At 40.2% G+C, this 11,794-nt stretch overlaps 1 protein-coding gene across 1 annotated transcript; it reads left to right on the forward strand.

The window, feature by feature from the left end:
* Positions 1-2,072: 2,072 nt before the first annotated feature.
* Positions 2,073-10,188, forward strand: CDX4 (caudal type homeobox 4). Its single transcript, XM_003824384.4, has 3 exons — positions 2,073-2,775; positions 8,529-8,674; positions 9,396-10,188. Exons 1-3 carry the CDS (start codon positions 2,274-2,276, stop codon positions 9,600-9,602), a joined length of 855 nt encoding a protein of 284 aa, XP_003824432.1. The 5' UTR covers positions 2,073-2,273; the 3' UTR covers positions 9,603-10,188.
* The last annotated feature ends 1,606 nt before the right edge of the window (positions 10,189-11,794 follow it).

The following is an 11,794-nucleotide window of genomic DNA, read 5'->3' on the forward strand; positions in this document are numbered from 1 at the left end:
TACATCTCTAAAATGGGAATGACAATAACTCATGGGGCTGTTGTGAAGATAAAATAATGTGCAAAAAGTGTAAAAAGTGCCAATAGGTATGTTACTTTCCTGCCTCTTAGTCCCTTCTCCCCAGCACCAGACTTTAATTGGTCTTTTCTGATCAATTACTCATTTTCCTTCTTCTCTGAAACAAGTTTCAAAATATATACCGAATCCAACCACTTATCTCCACCCACACTGCCATTCACCTGTATTATTGCAATAGTCTTTTTTTTAAATCTGCCTGATTCTGTCTACTTACAGTCTATTTTTGATCCAATGGCCAGAGAGAGCCACTCAAAATTTAACTCAAATCATGTCACTCCTCTGCTCTAAACCCTACAATGTCTCCCTATCTCAAAGCAAAAACTAGAATTTTTGCAATGGCCTATTTCCCTTCAGCTTTTAGACCTCATCTAGTCTTTAGCTACACTGTCTTCCTTGCACTTTCTCCAACAGAAAATGAACATTCTGTTTTCACTTGTTTCTTTCTTCTGAATCCTCTGTCCTCTTACCTCACTCCATTAACTCTTTCATATTTTAGTTAAATGTCAATTATCTGTGAAGTCATCCTAGACTATCACATTTAAAATTGTGACGTCCACCTCCCAGCATTCCGTATATTCCTTCCCTGCTTTTTTTTTCTCCATAGAGTTGATTACTGTCTGATATACCATAAAATTTAATTACTTATCAGTGTTTCTCCCCACTATGATATATGCTTAATAAAGCCGGAGGCTTTATCTGCTCACCACTGATGTCTCCATACATAGAACAGCACTAAGTACTCAATAAATATTTGTTGAGTGAATACAGTGGTCCCATACTGTGTGCCAAGCACTAAGTTAAGCAGTTTGCTTGCATTATCTGAGGAAATCCTGCTTGTAAGGTAGATACCATTAGGTTCTCTATTTTTAAAAGGGAAAACCCGTGAAACTCAGAGAGGTTAAGTGACTTTCCCAAAGCCATAGATGGATTAGCTAAAAGGGGGTGGAGGTGCCAGGTTATGTTGGATTTTGTGTAGGAGCACATTTCCTGAGTAGGAAGCAGCCTGGAGTAAAGGCTGTGGTAGGTCTTGGGGGTGCTGGGTGGAGAGGAGGAACACAAGAGGAGACCTGGTTTCTTGAGGCAAGATACTGATTTCATTGGCATCTACTAGCAAGTCTATGTCTTTTTCAACAATTGGAGTTTTACAAAGAAAACTTTTTTAGTTTGCTGCAGCTGCCATGGATTTGAGACTGCAAGAGTTCTGGCCCCTTGAGGCACTGGATTTCAGACAGAAGCCATACCTGGCAGAAGGAGACACCTGAGAGTAGTGGATTGACATGAAAATAGGAAAGTTTATTATCCACATGGTTCTCTCTCTCTCTCTCTCCTACCATTTTGCATAACCTACGTTACTCATCTTTCTTTAATTTGTGCATATTTGTAAACAACATTCTATTAATTCAGCCTGCCATCCACTACAGCGTAATCTTAGGAAGGCAGAGCAAGAATTGTTGTCTTTTATTCACTGCTGTATCCCCATGCCTACACAGTACCTGGCACACAGTAGACGCTCAACAGAGAGTTGTGAAATGAATCTTTGCCCTTGGAAACAAAGGCGTCCTCTTGATGGAGGGAGTAAGGAGAGTAAGGGAAAGCTCTTTTCATTGGCATCCTGGGCCAGTGCCATGCGGTAAACCCCTGCGAGGGAATTGGGCAGAAGGAGACTGCAGATGCAGGTTGGACGCGGGAAGATCGGTGAAAGGGAGGAGGCCGCGGTGTAAGGACTGAATCCTAGAGAGCGGAACTTTGCCCGGTTTCTGCAGGTCTCTATCTGACTTTGAGGGGAGCTGGTCAGAAATCCCTGGAGGAGTTCCTGTCCCCAAAAGCACAATACTGACGCTATGGGGACCAGATGGACAGAATCAAGAAAGATGAGACAGAAAGGCCTAGGAGCTTGGGGAGTGGGTGAACAAGTTCCTGTGAAAGTGGAATGGCCCTTCATTTGAATGCAAATGCTATGTAAAAGCCTGAAGCCCCTTGACGTCAGCCCAGCCATTGGTGGCCTATCTATACAGGGCTGCTAGTCACCTGGATACCCTCGTAAGAAACGTGGGATGGAGTAGCCTGAGGGGTGCAAAAGAGCTTGCGGCACAACTACGTACTGATAAGTTTATTCTCTGCTGCTTCTCAAAGTCGAGTTGGGGCCTTACAGGGACTTCAGGATGGCTTAGGGAGCGCCTTCTACCCAAGACACGATGTACGGAAGCTGTCTTTTGGAGAAAGAAGCAGGCATGTACCCGGGCACTCTCAGGAGCCCTGGGGGCGACGGCACAGCTGGGACAGGCGGCACAGGGGGCGGTGGGAGTCCGATGCCAGCCTCCAATTTCGCTGCGGCACCGGCTTTCTCGCACTATATGGGGTATCCTCATATGCCCAGCATGGATCCTCACTGGCCGTCTCTGGGAGTCTGGGGCTCACCCTACAGTCCCCCGCGAGAAGACTGGAGCGTGTATCCTGGGCCGTCTAGTACAATGGGCACAGTGCCGGTGAACGACGTGACCTCTAGCCCCGCCGCTTTCTGCTCGACCGACTACAGCAACTTGGGCCCTGCGGGCGGTGGAACTAGCGGCAGCAGCCTACCAGGCCCGGCTGGCGGGTCGCTTGTCCCGACGGACGCAGGCGCCTCCAACGCCAGTTCCCCCAGCAGGAGCCGCCACAGCCCCTATGCATGGATGCGCAAGACGGTGCAGGTGACGGGTGAGTAATCAATTCCAATGCCCACACACTTTTCCTTCCTTCCCTTCTCCGCTACTTCTCTTGGTCGGCCTGCCCTCGTACTTCTCAGGCCTCTCCCAAGAGGGCTTAGCTGAGGCGACCCCTATATGGCTGGCTGGCCTATTAGGCATCTCCCTCGCATTCGCCTGGGCTCAAAACTCACTCACTGAGTGCAGCGATTGGGACTAAACCTACCCTAGAGGTGATTTTCGCCTTTCGCTGCTCCATGAAGAAAGCGAGTGAGTGGACAATGGGTATGTTAAGCCACAAGGATCAGGATGCAACCCTGTAGTTGCCCACATGGGAAAAGAGATGCATGAGAAAGCTCAACGGGTGAATGAAGCGAGAGGGCAGCTGTGGTGTCCCGTTGTTCAGGCACTGCTGCTTGACTGTTCCATTTCCAAACCCTTACCCATCTGAGCGGGCTGTCTCCCCCCTCCCCGCCCCCAAAGCTGGTGATGCTCAATTTAGGTTCACAGTGCTTGGCTGGCAACGGACCCTCCAGTTTAGCCACTAAGTCCCCGACGGCAAAGCAACCTCTTCACCCTGGCCTCTCAGGGAAGCTCCAGCTTCCTTCCTACAAGTTGGCAGAGGCAAATTGGCCTAAAATCCATTGCCATCTTACAACGTCCTTTCTTCTAACCCAAGTGTTGAGGCAGGCGAGAAGGCTACAGCACTGACCTGGTACATAATACGGTACCTAACCCTCACACCCGCCCGACACGCAAACGAATCAGCTCCAGCACTAATAAATGGCTAAAGCCCTCATAACTATCAAAGCAGGCGTCTCTCAGGCGTGGGGGCTGAATGCAGGTCTGCGGCAGCGCGAGAGAAGTCAAAGCGATCGCGATCACAGCCTAACCCGCAAGCCAGTGGGCGACTGCTGGGAGCCAGGGCGAGGGAAGTGGCCGTTCCACTTTAATCTTAACCGGGGCTGGGGGAGGAATGTTTGTTTTCAACTGTTGTTCTTTTATTACATTCTTATTATTCCAACCCTCGCTCCCTGTCATTAGAGAAAATTAGTAAAAATCGACTCTGAGTATTTTCATCCCTCTGGGGAGGAAATGGCATTTCAATAGCATTTGTCCGCAATGATTATGCTCCTGTTCTCAGTTCTGCACTTTGTGTTTCCTCCAAAAAGCAAAGACAGGAGGGTGGGAAGTGACCCATTTTTACCATTAGGAGAACTTTTAGCCAGGAAGAGGAAGTTCTGTGTATTAGAACCTCACTAGAGTAGCGATCCCAAGGTAAAAGTAGAGTTGAAATACTTGGCTTTAAAGCGTTTGCAAGTAAATCTGCATTTTAAAAAAATATGAGTGAGTCTGTCGACTAAGTAGAATAGAAAAAGAGGTTAGGGTGGGGCACTCCCAGAGTTTTTATTACATCTAATCTCGGGGTTGTAATTAACATCCACTCACTAAACCCTAACAATCAGCAAAAGACACAAAAGCTAGAAAAGTAGTTGCTCGCAGTCTAGGATTATGTTTTGAAACACATTAAGAGGAAAGTCACTGGCGTGCTGTTTGCAATAGAGAACAAGAGAGGAAATGGATGAGATAAAAGAAATTATCTCCAGCCTTGAATTTTCTATTTATGAGGAAAAATATGACAGTTTTATCTGCTTAAAGGTCTTCCGTTTACATTTGCTTTTATTAGCCTGAGTCTCTCTCTTGGGCAATTCTAATGCCAGGAAAGGTTTCGAAACGGGCTCCTTAGTCTCTTGCATCTTTGAGCTAAACCCTCAAACCTGACTTTACAATGGCACCGTCACAAGATTTTCTATCCAATTTCTATAAGAAGTTTAAAATGGAATGATATTGGAACCATTTCGATTTTTGGCAGCCTATTCTATAGATGAGGCTTCATTAAATTAAAACTTCGTTTCATTTTAATGTCTTATAAATGAAAATAACCCTTTTGCTGTATTCTTATAGTCTAAGGTGCATATTTAGCAGCAATTTAAGAATATGATGAAAAACTTTGGTTATCTCCCTAGAAAAATGCACAAAGGCACAGCAGCACACACACAAACACAAGTAATTTGTTACATAATTTTAGGAGATTCATGGATTCATTGAAGCCCTTTCAAGGGACATCAGGTTATAAACCCCACGAAAAAAATTAAGCTGATCACCTCACTAGGCCACCCACTCAGGACCAAAATGCACCCATTTATATGCTTAGTACATAGTGGGTCTTAAATATTTGTTTAATGAATGAATGAGTCAGATCCTCCTAAATTTTCCACTTCACTCTGTAGTACTGTGGGATAACATATGGTTTATGACTGAGAGGAAAAGATGAACTTCAATATGGAAGTAACCCTTGATTAAGGTAGTCAGATGAAAGTTCTTTCCATTACTGAAAAATGTCTTAAATAAATGTAAAAAAGGAAAAAATGCATGTATTAGTGGACAATCAGAAAACATTTCATAGCGACCATTATAGCATGTTATTTTCTAATGAGAGCAAGGAGGCTGACAGATAGAGTAAATGACTGTTCCCTAAGTGACCTGATTTAAAAAGAAGACATGTTTATTTCCACTTAGTTTTTTAAGTGGTCTATTTCTATACATATCTAACTTTAAATATTATGCAAAAAGGAATATGACAGAAAAGTTTCTATGGAAAATTTAATATTTTCATGCACTTTCACATTTTAAACATTGGCAAGGTGATAACCTAAGCAGGCTGGAGAGAGGCTTTTCTGTTAGAAGTGGAAAAGAGGGGGAGAGCAGGAAGTAATTGTGATTGATTCTGATTCTGATCGATTGTTTTAAGCCACTGGACAACATGAAGGAATTTATGCTTAAAAGGCATTATTCAATAAGGACACTTCATAAAATTAGTTGCTTAATAATTCTTGAGAGTTATCATTGTCCCTTGGTTTTGCTCATTTCATGGGACAACTTTTTAAAAATGAATTTGGATGCAATTTTTAGCTAAAAACAGTGAAATATTACCATAAGATGAAAAGTCCTCACAGTGGAGTCCATTAGACAGTACTCCCTACATAAGAATATTCATTTTCATAATCTTTACATTCACTCCCATCATCATCACCTCTATGTTTGGAGAGTGACTTTCTGCCTAGCAGCACTTTTGCAGCCAGTCTTTCAAATGAACACCATTTTAATTTTATTTAGGGTGATAAGTTATCATATATTATGACATTTGCTTGTGAATTCTGGGGAGATAATGTGGTTGGGAGGATGGGAAGGACTCCATCCATCTTTAACTACAGAAGTTTTTCTGACTCTTTGAGGAGAAGGCAAATACATCATAGATAGTATTAATTTCCTAAATAAACTCAATAATGGCTGAAAATGGAGCCCATCACCCTCAGAAATGTCATAGTCTCTGGAAGAAGAGAACAGCTTGAACAATAAAAGTTAGTTCTGTTAGTGCTATTTTTTTGGTGCTTGGGTATGGGAATATGGACATTATGCTTTACCAGAAAATGTCCAAATCCCCTTCATCATCTGTTCTGGTTTCATCATTTTATCTGGTTTCATCATTTAAGAAGAAGGGGCAATGGGATTGAGAGAGACAATTTGAGGAGCGGGACACAAAAGGAGCACCAGGAAATTCAAATTTATTTCTCTTTGTAAACTGTGCAGTCAGTTTTTTCCCCTGAGCTACATATTCTTGGAGTTTTAGGTCTTATCTGTCAGATTTTGGCAACAGACTCTTTTTAACACTTCACATGGCTTTGATATGCAGCCAGGATCTTCCTTATCCCTCCTTTCTTCAGGGGTTATATTGCCGGAAAGGGTAGGATTTTTATGGCAAATAAAGGGGCCTGGTCTTGACTTTATTGTCCTCAGAAGAAACTGCAAGAGGGGAATTTATGACCAATGGGGGTGGGGAAGGACTACAACATTTCCAGAGTTATTGATGTCTGATTATGTTTATTGATTATGAAAGAGCATAAAACATGGATAAAGACCAGTTGAATTTTTAACCAGTCTGCCTCAAGTTATAATTTAAACACTCAGCAACTTTAAGATTAAGAAGGGTTTTAGAAAACATGATTTCAAAGATACATTTCGATCTCAAGATTCGATGTTCTAGAAATAAATTAAATCTCCAAGTTTTCATTTTTTCTCTAAATATGCATTCTGTCTTTGCAACATGCCAAAAGGCAGACTTACGGTTTCCAGGTTTTTGCTTAGACTCAGAAAACCAGCTCAAAATTTAGGATTTTAAGGTAGGTTAACTGACTGGACCGCATAGTTTTCCTTTTCTAAGAGCGGGAAAAGGAGATTTTGTTCAGTTCATTATTTAGCCATTTAGATTAATCTTAAAATATATCACTTATCTAAAATTTATTTCTTCACTGGTGTCCTTTTTTTTTTTTTTTCCTTTTCTGGAGATGAAAGGGTGTCTGACATTTGTTTAGGGCTTGTAAATTCTGAACCAATTGGCTGGTGTTCCTGAATGTAAAGAGGGTTCAGAATGGGATCTGATGCTATGTAACTCTTTTGTTAGGCCTGTGCTGTATCTTAACACCTCAGTGGAGTTTAGGGAACCACTTTAAAGACGTCTTTGTCCTACAGATCACTCCCAAAAAATCACATAAAAAACAACCAGGGAAGATCAGAAGGAGTATTTAAAAGCCATAGAGAAAAGGAGGAAGATCCTGGAGGAGGGTAGAGAAATTAAAAAGAAAAGAGAACTTCCTAAGTATCTTTGGAAAATTTGAAAGGAGGAATAAAGCTCTATTCGAAGGAGGGCATGAGGAATTAGTTAAATGTTGTAACACAAAGCAAATGTTTGTATATCCTTTCAAAGGGCATGGAATACTCACTTTATTCTGCTTAAGTCAACACCTCCTCCTTCCCCCATTCACTATCTACCTGGTAATAAAAATTAAAACTCCCACATAAAAACTACTTTTTTTTCTAATAGGTAATGGGGTTTTCTGAAACAGAATCTGCTAAATGACAATTAATGTTTTCTTTTTAAATTACTATTCAAACCAAACTCTAGGAAATTATGTAACTATAATGTTAGGATCCCACAAGTGTTTTCCACTCTTGGGCCATTATTATGCGTCCCAGCATATTTGAACTTGGAATAACATTTAGTTAGCATACTTAAATAGGAGTCAAACATATGTGTTTGGGTCCCCACTCCTCAATTCTCTAACACAAAGTCATTTACCTTAACTGAGCTTCATGTTTCTTATCTGTAAAATGGAGATAAGACATGTTCTGCATAATTCAAGAAGGTAGGTAAGAGGTTTAATAGGAACAGTATGAAAAGACTGCATAAAATGTAGTGGGAAGTGCCTGTATAATGGACAGCTGCTATTACTGCCAATGCTAATCACATATGTAAGTGGGAAGGTAATAAACACCATGGGTTAAAGTGTTTAAGCATTTTCAATGCTCTGCTGTAAAAATAGGTCAAGATGGGATGATTGTGATTTGACCAATCATTTTAGGAGAAACATTAATTAAAGAGACGTTGGTTTTATATATAAAGAGAGATATAGATATAGAGATATATGCCTATGTCTATAGATGGTAGACAGAGATATTGCTATCATAGCCACAGATGAGAATGTATTTAATGGAGGAATTGACTTTTATGAATATTTGATTCAAAAATATACTTATTTTATATTTTAAAGCAAAGATGAGGGTGGGAAGAGTGTCTATGATTTCTTTAACTAAAACAATCTCCAAGAAGCAGAAAAAGATTAAATGCAATGCTTTCTCTCCTAACAGGGAAAACCAGGACAAAAGAAAAGTATCGTGTAGTTTACACTGATCATCAAAGATTGGAGCTGGAAAAGGAATTCCATTGCAATAGATATATCACCATCCAGAGAAAATCAGAGCTGGCAGTTAACCTGGGCCTTTCCGAGAGACAGGTACACCAGAAGTATATCCAACATGTCCCATATAGTCCATTTCAATAGAATCAGAATTCTAGAATTGTAAAGTCCCTTAATGCATTGCCTTATCCCAAGTAGCTTGCATTTCAACCACGTGTGAAGGCACATTGATATCGCTCTCTTCTATCTCCAGCAAGAGATATAAAATATTTCATCACCCTTGTTCTCTCATTTATGTGTTTCATTAATATTTTACTAATAGGAAGACAAACTTCTTATTTGTAATAGTATACTTTACTAATAGGAAGATAAATTTTCTATTTTATTTTATTAATATTATACTAATAGGACGTTTCTCTTTAGTGAAATATTAATAAAACATAGAAATGGTTGATTATAATTACCTTTGCTATTTAAATCTCTCTCTCTTATCAGCACACCTCAGCTTCTGTCATTCCAGCATTATTTATTTCTACCTGTGCAACAGAGGAGGTGGGTAAGGTATAATATTAAGATTATTGCATTCAGAGTTAGTAGCCCTAGACTTGGATCTCAGTTTCATTTCATGCAAGGTACTTGCCCTCTCTAAGTCTCAAGCTTTTTTTCTAACCTTTTAAGTGGGCATACTTCACAAGGTCATTGTGAGGCTGAAATGAAGTGATGCATATGAAAGGGCTTTGTAAATGCTAAAGTCTCTGTACAATATCAGAAATCACTAAGTTAACTGCATTCAGTATGTTGCCCCATTGTGTTTCAGGTGAAAATCTGGTTTCAGAATCGCAGAGCCAAGGAGAGAAAGATGATCAAAAAGAAAATCTCCCAGTTTGAGAATAGTGGAGGCTCGGTGCAAAGTGACTCTGACTCCATCAGCCCTGGGGAACTACCTAACACTTTTTTCACCACACCATCTGCTGTTCGTGGATTTCAACCTATTGAGATACAGCAGGTTATAGTCTCCGAATGAAAGAAAGCAAAGAGAAATTTAAAGTGCCCTTTTTTTAGTGATGTCTTTTGGGTCTCTAAGCTATCTACAGGGGAGTTGGAGCAGGGTGTAATTCCCTGTAAGGCAGTATTTGGAACAGATGGATGCACAATGGGTCGAAGATAATTTAGGGGACTCTTACTTTTAGAAACTATCCCCAGAAAACTCCTGTCACGTGCTGTGCTATATGTCAGTCACTCAGGAATCTTAGTGGTAAGGTATATAATTAAAAGCTAGAATCACAGGCCCTTCCAACTCTGTTCACAATTTCAGAAACTTGCTTATGAATAGACTGTAAAATACAATTTTGCCAGAAAGCACATTTGTGTATGTGTACTTCTGTTTGTTATTTGATGCTAGGTGTTTTCTTTTATGCTATCTTTAAGGAGTGAGAAGAAGGTAAATCGAAGTTTATCTATCTTTAGCTACCTTTCCAAGTGTTTAATTCAAAAGCTAACAGAATTTTTATAATAAGATAAATGTTTTAAAAATCATCAGAAGGTGATTCTGATTCCATTGTCACTGCTTAACAAGAATAACCAATAAAAAAGACAATTTTGGCCCTCAATCATACTTGTCTGGCATCAATTATCTCAGAACTTTCAACTTGCAGTGTCATTTTAAAATCTTGTCAAAACAATGAAATCAGACTAAAACAAAATAGGCCAGCTTGGTTGAGTAAGGCACATCTCCAACTCATAGAGTAAACTCTACCCCCTCTTCTGTCTCTCCATTCCCATTCCAGTCAGACTTGTGTAAGCACAAGACAGTGAACTGGTATGTAACCTGTACCTGCCATCACCTTTCAACCTGTTCAATTTTACCCACATTATGTCATGTCAATGCAGTTTACTGGTTTATAATCCAAGGAGCTGCAGTTTACAGGTTAAAAACACACAGCTTGACTAAGAAAAGGGGTTGCAGTGATCCAGGTTGCCTAGAGCTTTTAGTGTGGGTCCAGCATACTGTTTGCATATTGTAGTGGCCAAAGACTAGGCTGTGAGTCCTTTTGAATTGAGACGGTTTAAAGGAAAGCTTGATTAAAGCATAAAAGCCATCAGGGTTCAACTTTTCTTTTCAAGATGCACTTTCACTATTCTTAAGAAAATTAGAATTTTGAGCACAACTATCTGTCTTTGAGTTGGGAGTAAGAAATGTATCCTCCCTTTCCTTATGAAAATCTCAGAAAGAGGTTTCACTTCCCCTGGCTGCTCCTGAAGGCACGTCATTTAGTTCTGAAAAGATTTAAGGGATAAAAAACCTTTCCATTTTTGATCCAACCTCTTGGAATTATATTCTTCAAAACACATTTATAAGGAGGGTATCAATTGCCCTATTTTACTGATAGGGAAACTGAGATGTGTGCAATCAACTCACTTTCCAAAGATACATAGCAAGGATATTGTGGATGCTGATGTGAACCCCTAGCTATTTAGGATGATCTTCCTTGGTCTCTAGTGATAGGTCTAAACTCAAAGCATCCCTTTCTTTGCATTTTGTATCTGATTATGCTACTGCAGGTGCATACAGCTCCCTAAACACCAATCAGTGGGTAATGATCACCTAGGAATGCAGCCTAATTTTTCTTGTTTTCCAGCTCCCTTACCCTTCTGATTAGTGAGTTTGAAGCTTCTACTAATAATCTTAATAATGCCCTATATATGTGTAATATTTTTATATATTTCAATGCAATTTTACACCAGTTATTTTATTAGATCCAATATCCTCACAAGATATGAAAGAATTGCTACCCCTATTTTGTAGTTTGAGAAGCTAGAGACCAGAAACGCTTATGAATCTTTGATAAACTAATTTACTTCTCTTAGCCCACATCTACATATCGGTGGATGGTGATAAGGATAGATCAATTTAAATTCTTTCCTCTTCAAAAAGTTACTGACTTTTTTCGGTAAGTTGTTGGCAAAATCTAAAACTAGATCTCAGGTCTGCTGATTCAGTGAATATTTATTGAGTGCCTACTCTACCAGGCACTATGCTAGGGTTTCTTGACTCCCAGAAAAACACATATTCTACTCCACTCACCGCCTCCAGAAAATTTGAGGTGAACTACACAGCATGCTAATTGATTGGCAGGCCATCTGTAGTGCAGAACATAGAAAATCAGCATTGAAATGGGTCCTTCCAATCTAGTGGAGAGATGAGAAGTGTTACTT

The sequence above is a fragment of the Pan paniscus genome, chromosome X (genome assembly GCF_029289425.2).
Source record: "Pan paniscus chromosome X, NHGRI_mPanPan1-v2.0_pri, whole genome shotgun sequence".
In the NCBI taxonomy this organism is placed as follows: Eukaryota; Metazoa; Chordata; class Mammalia; order Primates; family Hominidae; genus Pan; species Pan paniscus.